The sequence below is a fragment of the Hylaeus volcanicus genome, chromosome 4 (assembly GCF_026283585.1).
Source record: "Hylaeus volcanicus isolate JK05 chromosome 4, UHH_iyHylVolc1.0_haploid, whole genome shotgun sequence".
NCBI classification, from domain to species: domain Eukaryota; kingdom Metazoa; phylum Arthropoda; class Insecta; order Hymenoptera; family Colletidae; genus Hylaeus; species Hylaeus volcanicus.
In genome coordinates this window covers 13,799,459-13,823,192 of record NC_071979.1, presented here as the reverse complement: position 1 = coordinate 13,823,192, position 23,734 = coordinate 13,799,459, and the positions used below count along the sequence as shown (strand labels likewise).

General features: G+C 30.5%; 4 protein-coding genes across 7 annotated transcripts; 2 read left to right on the top strand and 2 right to left on the bottom strand.

The window, feature by feature from the left end:
- Nucleotides 1-793: 793 nt before the first annotated feature.
- Nucleotides 794-11,237, bottom strand: LOC128874751 (adenylate kinase isoenzyme 1). 2 transcript variants are annotated; one of them, XM_054119792.1, is made up of 5 exons: nucleotides 11,058-11,237; nucleotides 5,163-5,444; nucleotides 3,661-3,786; nucleotides 2,022-2,207; nucleotides 794-1,407 (listed from the first exon to the last, which is right to left on the bottom strand). In XM_054119792.1, the coding sequence occupies exons 2-5, from the start codon at nucleotides 5,346-5,348 to the stop codon at nucleotides 1,336-1,338; spliced, it is 570 nt and encodes a 189-aa protein (XP_053975767.1). In that variant the 5' UTR covers nucleotides 5,349-5,444; nucleotides 11,058-11,237; the 3' UTR covers nucleotides 794-1,335. The 2 variants fall into 2 exon arrangements, with proteins under 2 accessions (XP_053975767.1, XP_053975766.1); XM_054119791.1 differs by lacking the exon at nucleotides 11,058-11,237 and adding an exon at nucleotides 8,706-8,841.
- Nucleotides 11,238-11,939: 702 nt separating this feature from the next.
- LOC128874749 (T-complex protein 1 subunit eta) lies at nucleotides 11,940-15,352 on the top strand. The gene is made up of 6 exons (XM_054119787.1): nucleotides 11,940-12,099; nucleotides 12,724-12,984; nucleotides 13,433-13,762; nucleotides 13,832-14,307; nucleotides 14,390-14,659; nucleotides 14,754-15,352. Exons 1-6 carry the CDS (start codon nucleotides 12,097-12,099, stop codon nucleotides 15,037-15,039), a joined length of 1,626 nt encoding a protein of 541 aa, XP_053975762.1. The 5' UTR covers nucleotides 11,940-12,096; the 3' UTR covers nucleotides 15,040-15,352.
- Nucleotides 15,353-16,207: 855 nt separating this feature from the next.
- Nucleotides 16,208-23,052, top strand: LOC128874752 (uncharacterized). The gene is made up of 7 exons (XM_054119793.1): nucleotides 16,208-16,908; nucleotides 16,982-17,077; nucleotides 20,596-20,769; nucleotides 20,862-21,124; nucleotides 21,198-21,302; nucleotides 21,367-21,529; nucleotides 21,659-23,052. The coding sequence occupies exons 1-7, from the start codon at nucleotides 16,440-16,442 to the stop codon at nucleotides 21,829-21,831; spliced, it is 1,443 nt and encodes a 480-aa protein (XP_053975768.1). The 5' UTR covers nucleotides 16,208-16,439; the 3' UTR covers nucleotides 21,832-23,052.
- Nucleotides 17,251-19,500, bottom strand: LOC128874750 (mitochondrial protein C2orf69 homolog). Of its 3 annotated transcripts, none has more exons than XM_054119788.1 (6): nucleotides 19,286-19,500; nucleotides 18,769-18,926; nucleotides 18,552-18,679; nucleotides 18,307-18,469; nucleotides 17,954-18,230; nucleotides 17,251-17,875 (listed from the first exon to the last, which is right to left on the bottom strand). In XM_054119788.1, the coding sequence occupies exons 1-6, from the start codon at nucleotides 19,344-19,346 to the stop codon at nucleotides 17,649-17,651; spliced, it is 1,014 nt and encodes a 337-aa protein (XP_053975763.1). In that variant the 5' UTR covers nucleotides 19,347-19,500; the 3' UTR covers nucleotides 17,251-17,648. The 3 variants fall into 3 exon arrangements, with proteins under 3 accessions (XP_053975763.1, XP_053975764.1, XP_053975765.1); XM_054119789.1 differs by lacking the exon at nucleotides 19,286-19,500 and adding an exon at nucleotides 19,139-19,279; XM_054119790.1 differs by lacking the exon at nucleotides 19,286-19,500 and adding an exon at nucleotides 18,985-19,115.
- Nucleotides 23,053-23,734: the final 682 nt, after the last annotated feature.

The window sequence follows — 23,734 nt, the reverse complement described above, 5'->3', positions numbered from 1 at the left end:
TGTAGTTATGTTTGATTGTAGCTGCAGTACGGGTTTAGCTATCCTCGAGGTACCCGAGCTATAGTACTAACACTATGGAATGTTATTAGAATGTTAAGATTCAATATAAGACTGATGTATGATTAGTGTATATATTACACTAATACAATATCGAGCTGTAAATAAAGTAAACCAAAGCAAAATACTTTGTTAACTCAGAATTCTACGTTCTTCGATATATTGACATCAAAATTATACTAAATTAAAAATCGCCTGAATTAATGAAACAAAAAAAAAATGTACACTACAGAATGTGCCCCTTTGTATCATTTCAACTTTTCTATAAGAAATTTGTCGTAAAATGCATACCTTAACAGTTAATCAAGTTGAGCAAGGGGACCATCTTGTACATTACAAATTATTTAAAGTTTTCCATATCTGTGACGATAGAATTTACTATTATTTACTATATGATTTACTTTTGTTACAATGTACTGTATATGATTGAATTAAAAACAAATAATGTATTTTTTTAGTCGGTCAACGTGAAAGCATTTAATGATCTGTTAATAAAACGACATGTTAGAATAAATAGTTTAGAAATTTTGTATAATATTCGACCACATGTTTCGACCAAATTCTGGCCCGTTAAAAAATAGAAGGTACGCGTGAATAGTAGTACTAAAAATTCTGTAAAAAGATATAAAAAATACCTAATAAAATACAATTAATCAAGTACAAGCCTGAAAAAACATATTATAAATTGAGGAACGAAATAATTTGAATGAGGGATATAGTAATAAAGGAAAATGAATTTTAAAATATATACATTTTATTTATTATTTGAAACAGACAGTAAATTTATGAATGATTTAACAGTAATAAATAGCAGCAGGTACTTTCTAGGACATGTCAGATTAGTTTAGAAGTAAATTTCTTCTATATTGCTATTTAGAGCAGGTACTTGAGATTTGCGACGTAGATATCCTATTGTAATTTATAACTAGGCTACGGATTTTACACGTTTATGGCATATACAAATACACGTCAGAAACATACGGTAAACGTATGTAGAATATACACGGATATTATATTAACTTGTGAAATATATTTTGCATACGTTTAACACATGTTTTTCATAAACTCATAAAATCCGCAGTTTCATTCGTAACAAATTAATGTCAATTAAACCGTTAAGTAATTTTCCTAGAAACTTATAATAGAGTGTTTGATTTACGAAAATCAATGACAGTAAAATATGTATTTACTATGTTGAATTTCATTTTGAAACCACGGGAAAATCAGATTGAATTATTAGGCGTTCCTAAACGAGAACTTGCATAGTCTTTCGCGTGTTTAAGCAAACAATGGATCGAGCGCTTTCGTCGCCTCTGCGAACACTTCATCCACAGTGCCTTCAGCATTGATCTAAACAAAATGTATCATGGTTAATTTATCATATAGTATATTAGTATTCTATAGTATAGTATAGTATAGTATAGTATAGTATAGTATAGTATAGTATATAGTATTCTTACAAAACGTAAAAATAAACAAATGCTTTATATTCGACAATTTACAACCGACTGAAAAGTAAATACTACATTCTACTTGTGCTACTATTTTGTTGCCTGTGGTACTGAAGATTCGATCAAATTAACTTTATTCAGCTGAAGTTAGACATGTTCTTCTTTTATTGTATAATGAAGGTATACTATGTGGCAAAGATGGGCAAAATCCCTTTCTAGATGCTTGATTCGTATGGCAAATAAATAAACAATAAATAATAAACAATAGTTTATCTAGCTTATATGTAGAATGTACAATTTCAAAATGAATGAATAATGTAATTATTTTTAATAATCGTGAGAAAGATTCATGAAAGGTTTTCTTTCGGAAATAAACTAAAAATTGAATCGTTCGATTAAACAAATTTCACGAATAAATTTCTACATTGTGAGTTTGTTTGTTACCTATTATTCAAATAAAATTTTGCCCATCTTTGTTACGTAGCTAGAAATGTTGTTCTCCTGAATACTTACTCTTACGACTTTGTCCTTGTAATGTTCGACGATCTCTCCGTTTTTCACATTGAATATTTCAATTCTTTTTTTTATCGTTTCCGCGTTATCGTCGGCTCTTTGCGAGACAGCCGCACGACCCATCAGCCTTTTCATCATTGTTTCGTTCGAGACATCAAAGAAAATTATCTTGTCAGCAGGACAAACCTAAATTCATTATGCTCTTTTATGGTATTACCTTAAAAATTTGTTGTCGTTATCAATTCTCAACTCTTTTATGTCAAATATAAATGTCTGAGATAAACTTTTCTTATAATACTTTTGCCAGGTTTAATAAGGAAATGTCTTTTAAGTCTAATATTAAATGTCTGATATAAATTTTTCTTACATGTATTACGAGTATATACTTTGAACGATACTTTTGCCAATTTACATAAGAAAATTTCTAATAAAGTGATGTAGTTTAAGCGTCCCGTCCAAATAGACGAAATTTTTAAATTCGTCAAATTAATTTTTTAAAAATGTCTCCATATAGAGAATGAGAAGACGAAACTATTTTGTGTTCACAGTTTATCCATCCGACGTTTAGTTTCAATAAAAATTCAAAACTTAAAAGTCCATTACTCGTCGAAAATCTTATAAATTTTGTACAGATACATTGTAAAATCCAGCGATATCTATCAGTCCATCAAAAAGTCGAAAATCCATCGTACCTATGCTGTTACGTCTAATTGTAAGTTACGTAATTGATAAAATAAAATGTTGTTCGTTAAAAATCTTCTATGTATTTTTTCTTGAAATCGGTAATTTTTAAGTCCCGAGTAGAGACACAGTTTATAAACATGATACGCGTTATACGATGCTCGACGAACCGTAACTTATTGTCAGCCGTAACAGGATACGAATAGGATTTTCAAACTCGATTTTCTGCCACACTAAGCTTTAAATGAACAAATTTTATTTTGTACTTTGTTCTTATTTTTTCATAAGGAACCACCTCGTTCCCGTTAGAACATGTTATTCAGCCGCACCCTGTGTATACGTTCTTCGCTGCCAAAAGATTAATGTAAATGTGAAAAGATACTTGAGCATGACTTGGTTAACGCGTCTGACTATTACTCGCTATTTCTACTTGTACTGCTACTGATAAATATGGTTAACGATATGGTATTAACCGACATTAACTAGTCGAAAAACAGGATGATCGACAAAAATTAGATAATTCCACCATAATCCATGTACCATAATCAATTTTTACTTAACAAGGCCGTCATTAGATTTACCAGTGCCCCATTTCTAATGTAACCATCCCCTCGTAATTTCCAACGCATGATACAAATTAAAATTTGTAATGTCAAGTTTCATTTATTTTTAAAGTAATTTATATCAGTGGGACCTAATTCAATTGTCATCAAAATCTAAAATTGTCTGTAAAAATTATTTTTCACTTCCTCAGTCAAATGGAAGAAAATTTCGTTAAATAACATATAGGAGCAACTTCGTGTCGCACTGCGCTAGTAAATTCTTACCTACCACAGTATTAAATATTACAATAAGTAGATGAGTCTTAAACCCAAACCTTCGTTTTCCCCAAAGATCAAAGATAATGATTTCCTCTACAAAAACAAAATTGTTCGATGACTGATACGGTAAGACTTACCTTCTCCTCAAAAAGTTTGCCTTGTTCTAATTCACGAGGGTATCCATCGATGAGGAATCCAGTTTTAGTGGCTCCTTCTTTTTTGGCTTTCTCCATCCGTTCCCTTATGAGGTCCAGCACAATGTCCTAGCGGAAACCATATGATCTTCACACTAAGAAAAGCAAGGTTCGCTCGTACATCACGAGGATCTTCACACATTATGCTAAGCGATGTTACCGTATACCACAATTTTACGAACGATTACACGAATATTGCTTTCTTCATATTGCTTTCCATTCGTTGCATCTCGTAAATTTTTAGTAATATCATTTCATTTTCTCCGTTTTATTGTGCGAGTAGTGTACATTACGTTTCTTTAATTCAATTGGAAGGTAACCAATACATACATTTCTGATTGATTTTTCAAAATAAACCCTTCAATTTGTGATGAATGCAATAGACAAACTGTGTTGAAATATACTATTATTATTAAATTATCATTAACACAAATTTTTTTTATTATCTAATATTATTATCTTTATTGGGTTAATAATATTTATTATATTAATAAACATAATAGGATTAAAGTCTTATATTTTATCAATTAATTCAACTTTATCTTTGATATTATGATTAAGATTTATATCTTATGGATGAATTCTTAATGCAAATGCTATTTATATTTATTCATCTTGTATCATTAAATGCGCCTTCTGTATTAATGAATTCTATAGTTTCGATGTAGTTTATCTATTGCGTTAAGCGCAAATTAGAGGGTTCATTTCGAAAAATTAATTAATTATCCATTAGGGTAGTTATTACCCATATTTCAATGATTTCTTTCTTTTTCAATAAGAATTCACAAAATTTTGAATTACCTGAAAAAGAATTTTTGTTTGTGAAAGTTTTATAAAAACTAATAAATAAGTTCATACCTAATACATTTTAAATAATATTACAAAAATATTTTAAGTACAGAAAATAACTTCATATTTACTTGGCGCCGCTAACTTGGCGGATGTGTAAGGAAATAATTAGGAAAAAATTTGAAATTTGTAGGGCTATTGAAATAGGGCTAGACATTGTTCCTATTATTATAAGTAAAGTATTATTATTATTATAATAAACTCTATTATTATAACTCTGTCAAATTTCAAATTATTTCATCGACTATTACCGGAGTTATACGAAAAAATGAGTGACCAATTGAAAAAATTTAGAACTTTTGAAGGTTTGGAGCACGTGTTAGTGTTAAAATTAAGAGCTCAAATTTTGCAAGAATTTTTTGTATGTACTTGCTAGATATTCAGCGAGCACGTAAACTAGATATCAAAGATCATTGAAGTAAAAACCACCCTATTATGCATACATGGTTACCTTTTGTTGAATAATCTGAAAGATTATACGTGTGCAGTTCCAGTAGCGACGATTATGTCGATACCATAATAGATTTTTAAGGAAACACCGGGTGATTTACACGTGACACCCTGTGTACGATGAGAATATAATATAGGTAATTTACCGTCGGGACGAATAGACCTTTGGACATTAACTCTTGAAGGGAAGCTCCCCTGGGACTACCACTGGCAACCTCTTCCCTCAAGAGATCACCGCTGCTGATGTGGTACAATCCGTATTTCGCGATTATGCGTTCGCATTGTGTTCCTTTGCCGCATCCCGGTCCACCAATTATCCATATTGTCTTCATGTTTTCGCAGTTTCTTGGCTGTCCCGCGGTGCTCGACACAAGTTCTCTTTCTGAATGTGTCTTACAGAAACTCTTCGACCTCCCTTGCTCCTCGCTCTATCAAGAATTTATTCCCGGGCATTACTTTAATTTCGATGTTGTAGTTTCTTGGTTAAATTTTCCAGACAAATGAGGCACGAATGATTCATAAACAAACTAACTCCGCCCGAGGCATGTTACGCAAGCGTTTTATTTCTAATCGATGATAGAAGAAAAGGAACTTTTGTGTGAAATTGTAGTTTCTTAACTTCTTTTTTTCTAATCAATGATATTTTACATATTCTCGGAAATTTCTAAGATAGATATAGTCCGAACAACATTTACTAGTTAATATAATTTGTGAAATTAACAAAAGAATGCGAAAAGTGGGTAAAAGTATAGAAGCAATAAGTATTTGTACGATTCTTACGACGAACCATTTACAGTAGAATTTGTAACGTAAACACATTAGTTTATTGTTCCGTACGAATTAGAAAACATCAAATTTCTAGTAAAGTACTTTTAAAAAAGGCTCCAATAGAGGAATGGAAGAAGATCCTACTAATAGAATAACTAATAATTATTTACTAATAAATTAATTTACTTCATTTAATGCTTAGAAAAGTTACAATAATTATAAAATCAAAAGGAAATCCACAAAGGAAGTATTAGATACTTGTAAATTAATGTAAATTTCTTTCTCTTTAATCAAGTTTTAAAAATTAAACAGTTGTGCGAATACTTATTGCTTCAATATTTCTATCGATTAATTCTTTTTTCCTTCTTAATTTCGCAACTTACATAAATAGCTATTTTTTTTTGTACTCTATCTACTCTAGAGATTTCCGAGAATATGTAGAATGTCATTGTTTATAAAAAATAAGTTAATAAATTACAATTTTACATAGTTTTTTTGGAAATTGATCGGTGTACTAATACTTTCTACACCCACTGTATATCCTATTACATGTTTGTGCACAAGTTCTAATCGTAGATTTCGAAGTATCGAAGACTAATACGACTGTAGAATATCTTCGTATCACGTACCTACATGTACTATATAGTAAACTTTTTATTTTATCTTTGCATATTTGTTTGTGTATGTATTGTAGGAGTCTCTACGAAAAATAAGGTACGGAGATTCGAATCCACGATCCTCCGATCCACAGTCGACCGCTTTTCCTACACGACCAATCCCGCACCCTATAATTCGTGTTCTTGTTTGACTCTTTATTCTTGGATATGCAATATGTATATAAATATCAGAATATAGTATGTTTAGCAAAAGATGATTTTCTTTGCAATGCTTTCATATAAGTTACAATTATCAAAGCATGGACTGCTAAACAAAAATTACAATTAAATATAAAACAGTGCTCTGTGTACATTGTAAGGTAGAGAAAAAGTTAACTACTAGAATTTGGAAGAAAGTTCGTTTTATAAACTTGAATAAAATTTTCTGTAATTTTAAGTATCGCTGTATTGAGAGTTTTGGTCATTTCCAAAATACTTGGCCTTGTTATTTATACTGTCTCGATCGATGTACATACTTTGTCTCTTCTATTCTCTCTCTTCGTGTTTCCCTTGAACTTTAAGGCAATTTTCATACATGAGCGTTTCGCAGTAAGATTGAACGTTATGCATTAGGCACAGCCCAGTGGCTATATAAATTTACGTTGATATGCGTGGCGGTGATATAAATAGTTAATAGCAATTGTCCGTGGTCTTGTGTATAAATGATACATCATCGTATACTATTTTCTATTTTAAAGTGATGGCTTAATTGCATCATTTCTAAATTAAATAAAAATACGTGAAATAAAAAATGCAGATACTCAGCACAATCACTGTTCGCAGTAGCAATATTATAATAATAATATTCAAATATTGTTCTCATTAATGGTGAACTGAATAATAATATTATAACGATAATATTATTCGAAATAATAAATGCTAGTACCAATCACTTACGTTTTCCATTTTTTCCTCAATTCGTAAACATCGATTGTAATTTTATTTTATAAATACACGTAAATGTACATTTTTTTACATATATGGTTTTTTCCAATAAACGAATTGCATTGTTTTTGTATATTATTTTATTAAATCTCGAAGTGTATCCATATAATTTGCCTAAACGAAGAATCGTATTTGTTTATCTCGAATGATTTACAACATTTTTACCATACTATCTCGAAACAGTATCATTTCAATGATGTAGCGACAAGTATGCGTATTATGTGCTTCTCCTAATGAGGAAACTGAAAATTGGCGCGACCACCGACAAAAGTATGTTTGATAAAAATCATATGCAGCCTAGTTAGATGATACAGCAAGGTTTTTCTTTTACTTCAACCGAAGCTTGCATAACACTTAAATAAATATATGTCAATGAAATAAATATTGCGTTTTATACATTCATAATACATACATAATATTCTACGTATAAATGTAATATTAATTATTTAAAAGATTTAGAGGAGAATGATACATTAAAAGTTACGAGTAGGTCACCCAAACATCCTGAATTAAATATTATTAAACATGTCTGAAAATATTTGGACAGAGCTCAAGGCAAAAGCGAGCCCAAAAATGTTTAAGATATTACAAACCAAAACATTCCAAGTAAAATAATTAAAAATGATATGAATGTTGTTCTAGAAGACGCAGTCGCAAAGGTAAAAGGAGTACTAAACATTCAATTCTTCTCTGAATTTATAGTGTTTCTATCTTTTCTCAGACTGTATACTGTACAATAATATTGATAAAATATAATATTAGGTGTGGAAATTAATTCTCTGTCTTTCTAAACTAAACTTACCATTTATTTGTAAAGGGAAACATAAATAATTAAATGCAGAGCTACAGAATTAATTTCTACATCTAGTAATTGCCAAGTCCACTTGTAATCTGTCAGAAGAACAATCATGAGCAAAATTCATTACAATGAAGATTAGGTACACTCAAAAGTTTGATACTCTAACAACAAAATGACGAGCGAATATTTCTACTTAAACTAGAATTATAAATGTGTGAATGTAAAGATACAGAATTAATTTCTACACCTAATATATTAACTAAATCAAAATTTGTACTCTTTCTTTAGCGGTAAAAATGTAAAAGATGTAATGTATCGTAAGTGAAATTACTGTTAATTTAAATTAATGTATACTAATATATCCTAAGGAAATCCTTTTCCAGCAGTTAAAGTATTAATTATCATAAGTACTATTCCATATAACGCGTACTAAATAATTAAATAGCGATGAAATTTAAATAGTAACTTTACATTTAACAATAACGTGGGTACACTTGAAACACACGTGACCGTATACTTACTACTCGCGATGCGACGCTCTCGAGATTTCACTGTCGACTGCTGTCTCAGCAGCTGAGAGGAACAAGGAATCGTAAAAGCTTTCGAGCTTTCGCGTTAAAATTTCGAACATATCGATTTGTCATTGGCTCGTCGTCATCAGGTGGGAGTTATTTTCACGCATGTGCACAGTTGTAAGGTCAGCATCTTGCGCGCAAGATAGATACAGTATGTGTAGTTTGCGCGAACTATACAGGGTGTCTACATATAAGTCCGGACATACGCAGGGTGTCAATTTTACAACAAATTTCCAACAAAAAATTACTCTTAGACATTTCCTTTGTGTCGCCTTATTCTCGAGTATTTTCACTTTTAATATTTTTTCTCTGTTTTCGACTTGATACTCTTTAAACGGCCATAACTCTACTAAATTACAGTGCAAACTTAAAAATCAGTACACCATTCGAAAGAGCGTTAAATTTTCCATCTCCTTGATGCAAAATCAAAATTTATTACGTAGGGTTAATAAGTGAAAAATTAGGTCAAACTTTACATTGTGACAATTAAAAAAAAATTGACTTTTTCTGTATTCGTTTTTCATAGACAAAGACATAGTTGTTTGGCGGGCATTCCTCGGGAAAAACTTCCTCGAAGTCTCAGTTTTTGAATGGAATTTGAAGATGAACAAAAATTCTACGGTGGTATTTTAGGGAGAAAATGACTTTTGAATGCAGAAAACGTGTGGGTTTTTAGGTAAAAATCGACATTTTTCAACAAAAATCGACCCGTCACTTTAAAATTGGCTTGACATCGGGTTTGATGTATTTTTTGGTGATACTCCCGAGTCTTCCCAATTAGGAAAAAAAACTAGTTTTTTTTACACGTCAAGCGTCTCCCAGCCGCGTGTAGAACCTGAGTAAGAGGTGAATAATAATTGTTTTTGAACATGTATCCGTAGAATTTCATTTTTAGAGACTATTTAATAGTCAAAATCTACCTCGGTGTACCGATAAATGATATGGAGATCGGAACACGATCGATTTCACAAAGCAAAAAATCGATGTTTTCGACACAGGGGATCGGATAAAAGAGTCTAAATTTGAAAAAAATAATTTATTGAAAAAAGAAACAGAACCTTGAGATATAAAAAAACCAACTTTTTTCCTAATTGGGAAGACTCGGGAGTGTCACAAAAAAATACATCAAACCCGATGTCAAGCTAATTTTAAAGTGATTTTTGTTGAAAAATGTCGATTTTTACCTAAAAACCCACACGTTTTCTGCATTCAAAAGTCATTTTCTCCCTAAAATACCACCGTAGAATTTTTGTTCATCTTCAAATTCCATTCAAAAACTGAGACTTCGAGGAAGTTTTTCCCGAGGAGTGCCCGCCAAACAACTATGTCTTTGTCTATGTAAAACGAATACAGAAAAAGTCAATTTTTTTTTAATTGTCACAATGTAAAGTTTGACCTAATTTTTCACTTATTAACCCTACGTAATAAATTTTGATTTTGCATCAAGGAGATGGAAAATTTAACGCTCTTTCGAATGGTGTACTGATTTTTAAGTTTGCACTGTAATTTAGTAGAGTTATGGCCGTTTAAAGAGTGTCAAGTCGAAAACAGAGAAAAAATATTAAAAGTGAAAATACTCGAGAATAAGGCGACACAAAGGAAATGTCTAAGAGTAATTTTTTGTTGGAAATTTGTTGTAAAATTGACACCCTGCGTATGTCCGGACTTATATGTAGACACCCTGTATGTAACCGTGTACACGAAAATCATTCTACTTGGCACCATCATCTTCCTGGCAACCCTAACCCTCAACGTACCGCAGAATATAAATTGACCCTTTGTACTCGAATTATACAGGATAGAGTTGTTCAATTTTTTCAAAAATGCACGTTTCCTTGAAGTTTCCCATTCAAGTAGCACGAAAAAGTAAAAAAAACAAAATATGTTATATTATACTGAGACATGTACAAAAACATGTACATTGATGTTACGTAGAAAAAGAATGTGTGACACTTGAAGAAAGCGAGAGAAAGCATTTATATAAGGAAGATAGTGTACGAGCACACTTCATATAAAGTGGTGTAATTTGAGAAGATAAACAAACATGTTTAAGACTTTAGCCAACGAGAGACTCTTGACAAATATCGATAATCTCGATATCTAGAGATACTAACCAAATATCATTATAATAAATCACATGCTTTCAACGGTACAGTTTGCACATTTTGCAACGAGATAGCTTAGAGTACGAAAAGTTACAATAAAATTGTAAAAACAATACAGTTTCAGACTCTAACTGTATTATTCTTTGCATAGTATTATTTTAATTCTTCGAATGTAGAATTTATTTTTGTTTACCTCGTTAACGCGACTGTCTTGATCTGAAGCGTATGCAAATACACGATTTTGTTGATGTACACTTAAAATAAGAAGCGTCGTGCAACACAGGATATACACTTTTTTTAACTATACGTCGACATGTGTTTCAAAGAAATGTATACATCGCTCAAAGGCTGTAACGCGGCTAAAGCAGACGAAAGTAAATTCGGTAGTTTAGCTCTTTCGTGAGAGATAACTGGTTGTGTGGCATCAGACAAACAGTATAAATATATACTATTTGAGCTAGTAGAGTATACAGTTACAACGGCTAAAAATAAATAAGCGGAGAATGTTGAATTCTAGTTTCTATTCGCGTAATCAGGCCACGAATTATACCAACGAATTATAATATCATAAATATGAACAGACATTGTCCCCTGCGGTATAATATCATAAATATGAACAGACATTGTCCCCTGCGGTATAATATCGTAATAGATGAAAATATTTTCTTTTTTCGTTTAAATCAACGCCATCTATTGTTCGTTCAGAAAAACACGAGGTCGTGATAAGAAAACGGTAGTATCAATTGTTGCATTATCGTAATTAACATTTAATCTAATTGTAACATGAATGGTAATTGTAACATAGTATAAGATAGCAATGTCTAAGCTAAACAAATTTGTTAATTGTAGTCCTAACAGTAAATTGCTTTAATCATAATTAAAAACAGTGAACTATACAATTTTGAAACGCTTACTCTAAATATTTTCTTTCGTTAACTACTACTTCTTTTAAATAAACGATATTAAATGTATGTTAAGATATGTTATCTTATATTCAGAAGATTCAAAAGATAGATTCAGAGAATATGAATGGTTGGCAAGTTTGAATTCTAATTTCTGATTGGTCGTTCGTTTCTAACATGTCTACTTCCGGAAAGTCTTGACGCTTGTATCCTGGCAGAATCGTCTCGAATACGATTTACAGGCATTTACAGGTTAGCGAAGTAATTGTGCTCGTGCATACAGTGAGTGAAATTAAGAAAAACCGGGTAATCGTAAAATAAACAGCAAAAATGGTAAGTTATAAACAATATTTTTAACTCGGCAATAAAATGCGTACAGATTTCGTTTATTGATATTAACATAAATTTATATTACTAATTTCGCTGGAAACCGCCTTCTGTCTATAAGGATACAATAAAAGAAATACATTTTGTCTCAGAAAATAACGATTCTTTTTTACAATAGTTAACAGAATTATTCGGATATATGGATGTATGTACGCCAAAGATAAATTAATCCGCGTGAAAATGACGTTGTATTATAGGTTCGGTTGTTCTAACCTTATATGGAGATTAATTTCGGTTTACTCCCACAATGTGCATGTGGAAGATATCTTACTAATGGGATAGCTATTTCCTTATTCTTACTGTAAACTAATCGATCATACTTGTAATCAACATTTCACGTAGTAACAGAACAATGAAATACACGTTAATTCTTAATTCATTTGTCTTGTAAAATTTAACAAATTTCGCAAGAAACTTAAAATCACTATTTTACTATACAATTGCACGTATATTTAAATAATATAAATATCAAAGATGGGAAGATACATGAGAGTATATTACTTTTATTATTATTAACATGATTGTTATTGTTAATAATTATGGAAGATTATTTGAACATGTTTTTTTCAGCAACCTCAAATAATTTTACTCAAGGAAGGCACTGATGCCTCACAAGGAAAACAACAACTGATATCAAATATAAATGCATGTCAAGTAGTGGTAGATGCCGTGAAAACTACTTTAGGTCCTCGAGGCATGGACAAGCTTATCGTGGACCAAAATGGAAAAGCCACTATTTCAAATGATGGTGTAACTATTTTAAGAATGTTGGAAATTGTTCACCCAGCGGCAAGAACATTGGTAGATATTGCCAAATCTCAAGATGCAGAAGTAAGTAATACTTTATAGATGCTATGTATATGTAAAATCAGAAAAATGCAGGAATAATATATAATTAAATGACTATATAAAGACAAAGTAGGGTAAATGTTTAAATACTGAGCAGAATGAAAGAGGAAATTGAAGTCATAAATTTTAGCTAGAAAAAAGCTGAAAAATCAACAACATGGCAACACCTATGCTGTTTCTTCATCTATCCTAAATAAAATTCTTATTAGGGGTTTGTCCAGGATAGATAATAAAATATATACATTACCTCTGTAACATAATAAATTGGCAATGTAATAAGTAAAAACATTGTTAATGTTCTTGCAGAGAACAGCACAGTTGAGAACTTGAAGACTGATAACATTTCAAAGATAGATAGTTATCTCAATAAAGTTCAAACATTTTATTAAAATGTTTTATTTTCCTTATAATATTTTAATTTCTGTTATAGGTTGGTGATGGTACTACAACTGTAGTTTTACTAGCAGGAGAATTTTTGAATCAAATGAAGCCATTTATCGAGGAAGGAGTTCATCCACGTATCATGATTAAAGCTCTTCGTCTTGCACTTCAAGTAGCAATTGATAAAATAAATGCATCGAGCGAAAAGATTAACGAAGGTTGTGTAGCAAAGATACAAGAAGTAGCACAACGCTGTGCAGAAACATCTCTGAATTCAAAGTTACTTCATCACCATAAACAGTTTTTTAGCCGTTTAGTTGTGAAAGCAGTAATGACACTCGATGACATGATGCCCCTTAACATGATTGGCATTAAAAAGGTAATTTGATTTAGAAAAACCTGTAACTGAGAAAATATGAAATATCGTTTTAACATATCTTAAATATAGGTTTCTGGAGGAGCACTAGAAGACTCAGAATTAGTTAATGGGGTGGCTTTTAAAAAGACGTTTTCTTATGCTGGATTCGAGATGCAACCCAAAAGAACTGAGGGCGAGTGTTTCATTGCTTTATTGAACATAGAATTGGAACTTAAAGCAGAAAGAGACAATGCTGAAGTACGCGTAGATAGTGTTGCGGAATATCAAAAAGTAGTTGATGCTGAATGGCAAATTTTGTATGACAAACTTGAAAAAATTCACAAGAGCGGAGCAAATGTTGTATTATCGAAATTACCTATCGGTGACGTTGCTACGCAATATTTTGCAGACCGAAATAAGTTCTGTGCAGGCAGAGTTCCTGACGAGGATTTGAAAAGAACTATGAAAGCTTGCGGTGGTTGTATCTTAACAACAGTACACGATATTAAGAAATCTGATCTTGGTAAATGTGCATGGTTTCAGGAGAAGCAAGTTGGTGGAGAAAGGTATTTAGATAAAGCATTAAGTAATCAATATACATTGAAAGTATGCCGATAACAGTTACTATATTAAATTACTTTGTTCCAGATTTAATTTCTTCTATGAAGGAGCAAATGCTAAAGCGTGCACATTTATACTACGTGGGGGTGCTGATCAGTTTTTGGAGGAAACTGAAAGGTCTTTGCACGATGCTATCATGGTTGTAAGACGTATGCTTAAAGCCAATGCCACCGTGGCTGGTGGAGGGGCCATGGAAATGCAGCTGTCCAAAACTTTGCGAGATTTTTCTCGACTTATAGAAGGAAAAGAACAACTTTTAATTGGAGCGATAGCGCGTGCACTGGAAGTTATACCAAGGTATGTTCTATATTATCTTTAAATCTTACATGGTCATATTTGTAGTTTCAGTCGTATGTAGCATAGATATTTACATAATTATTATAATTTTCAGACAATTGTGTGACAATGCTGGTTACGATGCAACAAATATTTTAAACAAATTGCGACAAAAGCAGCACAACGGTATGCACACCTATGGTGTTAACATTTTGAAGGCAGATATTGGTGATAATATGGATGCATTTATATGGGAACCTGCTCTTGTAAAAATTAATGCACTAACAGCTGCAGTTGAAGCAGCATGCCTTATCTTATCTGTGGATGAGACTATAAAAAATCCTAAAAGTAGTCAAGATTCACAAGGTCAAATGGGTCGTGGCATGGGAAGAGCGATGTAAACGAAACTAATTCTTTCAGCTTGAAAAAGAATGATAAACTTATAAACTAAATATTGATAATACATGCATCAAATGTATTGCCACAATCCGCTTATACCATTAAGAATCACTGTAACATCTAATACAATTTTTGCATACATCTTTCTTATGTTGTAATATATGATAAAATAGATTTCGCAATTTCTAACAAGTACTTTAACATTTCTGTCATTAAAATTACAAACAATGAAATTTACTACTTTACTGTACTTCATATGTATGATTTAAGTGAACATTACACATTTTTGTATTTATAAAGTCACCATAATATTGATTTTATTGTATAATTTTATTTTAAACAAAAAGATTAAATTAATTTTCCATATTTGAACAAATTTTAATAACTTGTTAATCTCATTATTAACATACAGAGACGATAATCGTTTATTTAATTATTACATTATAAACATTTTCAAATTTTTAAACTTAATAAATTAACATTTTTTACAATATATTCTTTCCTACATCTTATAAACTAGACATTTTAATGATAAATACATTTTTTTTTTTAATTAACATGTTAAAAATAAAGCTATGCGTACAACAATTTATCGTTATAGAGGAGCATTTCTCAAACTTGGAATCACAAACAATTTAGTGGAAAAAAAGAAAGCATACATACTTACATATATATTGTGAGATAAGAAAAATGCTTTCTATGTTTTTACTTACTATTTTTCTCGTGAATAGATATTTCCGTCTTTATTTAAGGAGACGCTTTAGCGAGAGTTTGGAAATCATTAGATTTCGCTTAACTATAAAAATAACATTGTTTTTGTTACAATTTTGACTCGAGAGACTTTATAACATATTTCGATATCGAATTTGAGCTATCATCGCACTGTGAGCAGGTTCGAGTACTAGTGGCGTTATCGGTGAGAAAATGTCCAAGTTTATACTGAAAATAGTTTCCACTGTACATACTAAATGGTGCTACTAACTAAAGGATTAATAATTATTTCTGGATTTACATATGTAAAAGCAGATAAATGTTTAAAATAATATATTGTAGTGGATGTACCAATGGAATGTAGTTATTGTAGTTTCTGGATGCACCATTGGAATACCGCTACTTGTAGACAACTTCGTTTGGGTACCAGTTATGTGACAAGATGCAACCGTGACTATGTTCAAAACAGTCCGTATGAACTGTATATTGTGTTTGTAAATAAAACGTAAAGTGACCTTTGATTAGGAAAAAATACCAAATTTGCGCAATTTGTTAATTGTACAAAATACGTAACAAATGCTTCGAATTCAAAAACGAAACTTCAAGCAAGCGTTAAAAGGGGAAACTACGTGGCAAAGAAAAATTATTTCAAACTCCAATTAAATAGAAGGCAACCGCTGAACCGGCAAATATGAAAACTGAAATCTCATGGAAACGTCGTTTTCTTCGAAAAAAATTGAAGTATACATTAATCTGCGTGTTCGTAGCCGCTATTATTTTCGTTGCTCATCAGTTATTTTATTTTAAACAACTTAACCAAGCAATCGTAGGCAAATTAATTAGTGGCTCTGTACGAACACCTAATTACATTGTTACTGGTAAAGTGGACTCGAAATGGAATGAACCATTGCATTCTAAGCTTCTTCGTGATAAGGATGGTAGAATTGTATCATTACGTGGTACACGTGATCAAGATATTTCAAAATATTTGCCAAATGCGCATGGAAAATTTGTTTGTTTTACTTCAAAGACAGAAATAGACTTCTTTAAAATTAATGACAATTATTGTGATTGTCCTGTGGATGGTAGCGATGAGCCTGGCACCAATGCATGCAATAATGGTTTCTTTAATTGTGAAATCTCGTCTACACAATTTACAGGTATTAAATCACTTATATTTTATTATATATTTGTTTTTATCCTATGATAATAATAATACCAATCAAATCTCAGTGAAGATACCATCATACAAAGTTAACGATGGATATTGTGACTGTTGTGATGGATCCGATGAATGGGCAGAAGTTAAGTTATCGCACTTAAATAATGGTAATTAATTTAATTAAAAAATCAGTGTGTGGGTGATTGAACAATAGATGATTACAATAGATATTAATTGAAAAAATTCTTTTCAGAATCCAGGAGCATAATGTACTATCATACTAAGTGTCAAAATAAATGCTAGTACAATATAATTGAAACAACTTTTAAAACATCAAACATCTAATATAAAATATTTATTTCATGTGAATTTTCCTGTTTTCTATGAATTGTGTTACATGAATAATATTATGTTGTATATAAAGTTTTGTAACATACAAACATTGTTTTAAATATTTTATTTTAAATTTAAATTATTCTAAAACTATTTAGAAATATTACACAATTGACATATCATGAATGCATTCAAAAATGTATTTACAGGTTACTTTTTTCATGTAACACGTTAATGTATTACATAAAATTAATATTTTTACATTAGGTTATAATATTATAGTGCAGAATTAAAATAAATAAAATCTTCCAATAATGTAAAAATTTATATGTACTGTAATGATATTTAAAATATTTAACACACAGTTTAATACTGTTAATTAGTATTTATTAGAATTCATTACTTCTAAGTAGGATCAGTAGCTCGATATTCTGCTGTGTGATCTCCAACAACCGTAAGGATTTTAAAGTGATTTTCTAAACTTCTCGGTTTATCGGCAAAATGTAAAGTTCTCTTTACCGGAACATTCATTGACATTAAAAGTGCACAAAATTGACGTTCCTCTTGGCGAATCCATTGACGATAAGGATCCTGAACTTGGTACGGTGTAACATGTACATTAACATCTATTCCTACAATAATATATGAAGTTTGAAAAGCAATGCTGCTAGAAAATTAAGAAACGTTTCTTTAGAGAATTAGTATATTACTCAAGTTCGAAAAATATCTCAGTATCCATATGTCTGTAATCCATGCATCCTTTAAACCTCCATGTCCACCATCTAACCACCACATACTTTTGATGAGTTTCACAAAGTTATTAAATTCAGTACTATTAAATTCAGTATTATTAATTTCAGTATTAGTTTCAGTCTCATATTCCTTTTGGTAATAATAGATCTCATAAAGTAATTGGTTCAATACAACACAGCCTTTGCTGAAACCTACTAATGATAATTTTGCTTTCTCAATACTAAACTGAGGATCCTAAAAATTCAAATATTCGCTTCTATTAAAAATTACGATTTATAGTTTAATGCAAAAGGTGTGACTTGAAATATACCTCGTCTATATTACTTGCTTTAACAAGTTCTAAAGAAGATTTTAGTAATTCTTGTAAGTGCTTTAAAGCATTATGGTTTAGAGTAATTGATGGAATGCCATATTCACTCGATGGTACAAAATTATCAAAACAGCTAAACATAGCACAACTTGTTTGATGCATTCTAAAACAATATTGAAAATGATAAAAAGAATACATAAAACAGATTATCTTAGCAATTTTTTATAAGCTTTTATAAGCTTTACCTTTTTGGTCGAACAACAAATATGTGTTTATTGGGAAAATTTACTGTAAGTATTTTAGCGGTATTTTCTAGACTCCATTCTATATATTTTTTACTATCTGCATGTTGCTCCATATTTTCTTGAATATCCTATAAAAAGATTATAATACTTTGAAGAATATATTGTAAATATTTATTTCATGATTACTATCACAATAGTACTGTTATTAACTGTATACCTGTACATCACCTCCCCAGTATACAAGAATGTCCTGACATTTTGATAATTTTGGAGGGGAATAAATTATATCGTTACACCGACCAGCGAAACCGGAAACATTTTTCCAGATTCGAAGTTTCAACGACATAACTTTTGGAAAATTAATCTCATATAAATCTAAAATAGAAGTTCATGTAATAAATATCATAAACAGATATTTGAACTTTCATCATACGTTTTTTTAATATATTCAGCAAATAAATAAAGTCACCAAAATATTGATTATATATGTTTTAATTTGTGATTTCATTTCACATGATTCAAGTATATTTAATTTTTTACATTCACTTTATTGTTATATAAGTTTTTCATAATTATTTAATATTTACATTAATTTGAAAGGAATTGTTTGAGTACGCTCAACCTCGGTGACTACACACGCCATTTTGAGAGCATTTGTTAAGAAAATCTCAATAAGAATTGACATACAATTCATTTCCGTTAAACTTTAGAGTACAATTCATTGTAAACCTTACCTATGGGAGTGTACGAGATGTGGCGGGTTATATATACATATGTACACATATACATATGCATACGTAATTTGACAAGTACGCGCGTCACATTTAATCAGATATTGCTTATTTGTCATGAATGCATGATTCTACCATTCCTTACTTCATAACACTACAATATAGTAGTTAATATGTGAAATTTATTATTTTGATGAATAGTTATAAATATAAGCAGCAATAAATATGAAGTTTTAGTTAATTGCGCCATCTAGCTACAATAGTGAGAACTATTTCCATCACAAACTTAGGTATTTACCTATCGATGGCGCCACATGTTAATTCTATTAAATTATTACAAGTATGTTAGATCAATGAATTTGTCTAATCAAATACCATCTTATTATGGCAAAAATATTAAGGTTCTATTTAAGACAATTAATTTGTATGTATTTTATTTATTTAAAGAGTTACCGTCTACATACCAATTTCAGAGACGACGGCGCTGTTATTTGTCTACTTGTGTTTCTTGCCATAAAGCGGCGCGGATGAATACGCCATCTGATAGACACGCGGTGAGCGTGAGCCCCCGGTGGTACACGGCGGCCGGTGTGAACGTGTTAAAAAAAAAATATGTTGTAAAATAGCATCCAAAGATTTCAAACAATTTAATTTAATAATCTAGAAAAACATTAATTTCTTTTTAGTATTTCCATTATTACATATCTTCTGTAATTTTTTTATAAATTACCTCAATTATACTTATGTTCACCATTCATTTTGTTGACCGTAAACCGTCCAATATTTATCAATTATTTTTTTCTTTAAATATACTACGCAATTCTGTGATTCACTAAATCTTAATTAATCTTATTTGCATTACCTCTATATTCTTTAGTAATCAAATTTATATTGATGTATGCTAGTACACAGTACATTGTTGAATCGTCATATCCCTCCAGCATGATTCTCATGCAAAATAGAATTATCACAGATGTTTTTGATGTTTCTGAACAGTGTGAAATAAATATGAGAAATCTTACTTTTTTATTCTTAGTTTTAAGCGTTAAATGTAAATTATGCGTGGTCTCAGAACTATTTCGAAATTGAATTTCGTCGCGAATAAAGTTCAACAATTGTTACGTAAGACTTAAACACAGCCACCTCTAGTAGTAAAGGTGGCTGTGACTTAAAACGAAAATAGTAAATGTCGAATCTAACTTTTATAAGACGTTAATAATTCAAAAATTCGTTGATAGTGTTTAAACAGTTCGAATTATAATTATATTCGTAATATGTTCTTCATAACCTAGTTTTTCACACATTATTCACAGTTTCAAGAACATTTAAAACAAGTCTAATAATGCAAGATGTTGAAGATTTAAATAAAACAGTATGGGATCCCCTTGAAATATTTAATTGTTCCTGTCGTTACAAGTATGCCGTAGTCATATTGAACAGTCCCCTTTTGTGGAAAAATTACATTTTGTTTCAAATTTGGGAAAAAGGTATGTTTTCTCACTATGAAGATATTACATCATGGAAAGCCTTGAAAGCCATGCTCGATCATTTTTATCATATACATGAATGTATTGTTTAGCTCAGATTAAAGTTACCGTTGATGGTGGAACTCAAAGGTGGTTACACTATTTAGAAAAGCAGGGTATAGATCTACTAACTGGAAAATATAATGAATACATGCCAAATTTAATTACTGGTGATATGGATAGTTGTTCACCTACGGTTCTCGACAAGTTAAAATTCATGGGACCAACGATTGTAGAGACACCTGACCAGAATCATTCGGATTATACAAAAGCTCTACTTCAGTTAGATGAATATGTCAGCAATGAAAATATAAATGTAATATTGATTGCATTACAAAATTGTTTTATTTATAATTCACATCTAATAATAGAAATATTATTGTTTCTAGTTAAAGGCAGTGTATGTGTTCGTAGAGTCTTCAGGACGATTTGATCATATCCTAGGAAATATTAACACGCTTTATAAAAGCGATAAACTTATCAGACACGTTCAGGTAATTATTACATTTAATCCTTCCAAAATGTTTTATTCCGTTTGCTGAATTCTATTTATTCTAGATTATTCATGTTGCCAGCAATTCGTTAACTTGGATTTTAAAGCCAGGTTTTCATAGTATAAGGATTCCGGATATTTTGGTGCAAAATAATAGCTGGTGTGGACTTTTACCAATTGGTGCACCTGTTAATTGTATAACAACAACTGGTTTAAAGTGGAATTTAAGTATGTATTAGTTGCTCTAATAAAAGATAAATACTTGAGTTATATAAGACTACATATTCAAGATTAGAAGTAGACTAGAGTAGAATCTGTGAACAATATAATGTAATAAAAAAATGTTTCAATTTTCAGATAATGCAACTATGCAGTTTGGAGGTTTAGTAAGCTCTTCGAATACATATGATAATTGTTCTGAAGTAACCATTGATACAGATTCACCAGTGATATGGACTATGGGTATCAAACCACTTGTAGAAAACATGGATAGTCATGGAATATTAACATTTAATTCAGATCCTCATTAGAAAATGAATATATTTAAGACGAGTTTTATTATATTAATTAGTTTTCAATACATGCAGTACCTGAGGTTTTTGCCACAATATTTAAAATTTTACTTGCAAGAAGCACAATATTAACATAATTTAATCTCAGAATTAACATGTTCACTACAGCGGTGGCATATGTATCTTGTACTGGATTTTCCCTCATTACATGCTAAAATAGTATTTTCATCATTTTTCCACTATTTTTATTGAAATTTTCTAATCTACAGGCATACAATTTGCATTGTATCGTTAAATGTGAAAACGCAGTGCGGACAGTAATCGATCCGTACTGTTAAATACTAATTAATGAAAAAAGCTACAGCAGTGAACGTGTTAACACATTGCGGATCAGAAATTTTATTTCTAACCATACCTAGTGGTCGGGCGACGTAATATGAAAGACAAGATATCTAGTCAGCCGTCCGCAATGTGTTAAGTATAGTTGATATGTAAATAATTTACAAAAATGTTGTTCGATTGTTATAATAACATATTCAATATGTTAGTTAAGAGAATCTAATGGTACATATTATCTACTGTAAGCAAGATTTTAGAAGTTTAATATTCCTCACTTCGAAGAAACCCCGAGAATCTTATGTAATAATTTTTGCTTGCTGTAGGTGAGTCAAACGTAATTATTCGCTGAAAGTTATCATGTAGATATTCTTGATATACACTTATATACCTCGATATACAAGTATTTACAATTACATGCTCTCTATATCATCAATAAATATATAATTATTTTATTAAAACTTTAATGTTTTCATATTATGTTTAACTAATAATAGCATGAAATTTACGTAATTAAACAAAAATTTGTTTTAATAGACCAACGTGTGTTTCTGCAAACAAAGTGTTATTAAAATAATTTCCGATGTTTTCCTATCGTATATATTCGAAAGTAAAAGTTCTGATTTAGAATAGATTAATAATTATAACGAAAAAATGTCTTCTCCTCGTATTTGTCAATCTCTTCGTATTTCTTATAATCAGCTTTAATTACATATGGAATCTTATACATATTAGTCTTCCAATCATGTGTTTCTTGATCGCCTCATTGTGGTTACATAGGTTTCTTTCATAGAATGGCAGTTTGCTTCGTAATTTACGCATTCTTATCTTTCAGTACTAATTAATGATTGAAATAATTGTATTTGGTTTGTTTAATAATAAAACTTCTTATTGGTTTTCGTACAGATTTGCAATAAAAAACTAACGAGCTTTGACCCTCATCTCAAATTTTTTTGTTGGTTTTTTTTGTTAGTAAAACAATACATCGATGTGTAATGTTGTTCCTATGAAAAGTTACACTTTTTATTTTAACGTTCAAAATTGTGGCTCTTCATTTTAGACTTGCGACAATGTCCTAATGATGGAATATATAGTAACATTGATTATTTATATTACCATCATAAGATATTTGTGCTACAATATCGGTCGATTTTTACCTCCATAAAATTTTTACAATTACTTATCTAACAAGTGTAATGTCCTAAATTAACAGTCTTAACGTTTTCACATACACATTGAGCTTTATTAATTTTATTTCATAATATCTTTTTATTTACTTTTATTTTTTATTATTAATACACAGTATTTGTAGTCATTACCATAAGATACTAGTACTACATTATCGATTGATTCTTATCTTCATAGAATCTTTACAATTAGTGTGTTCTACAAGAAAACAATAAACTGAAAAAAGTACAAGAATATCCCTCCAAAAGAATGGAGTAATTTAAATTGACTGAATGAAAATTAATTTAATTGAACGCTAATGGTATTGTGCTACCGTATTGGTAATTAAAATTTTTCCATCTTTGTGAAAGTTTCTCCATAAAGAGGGTAAACGAGGCTATATTTCCAATTTCTTCGA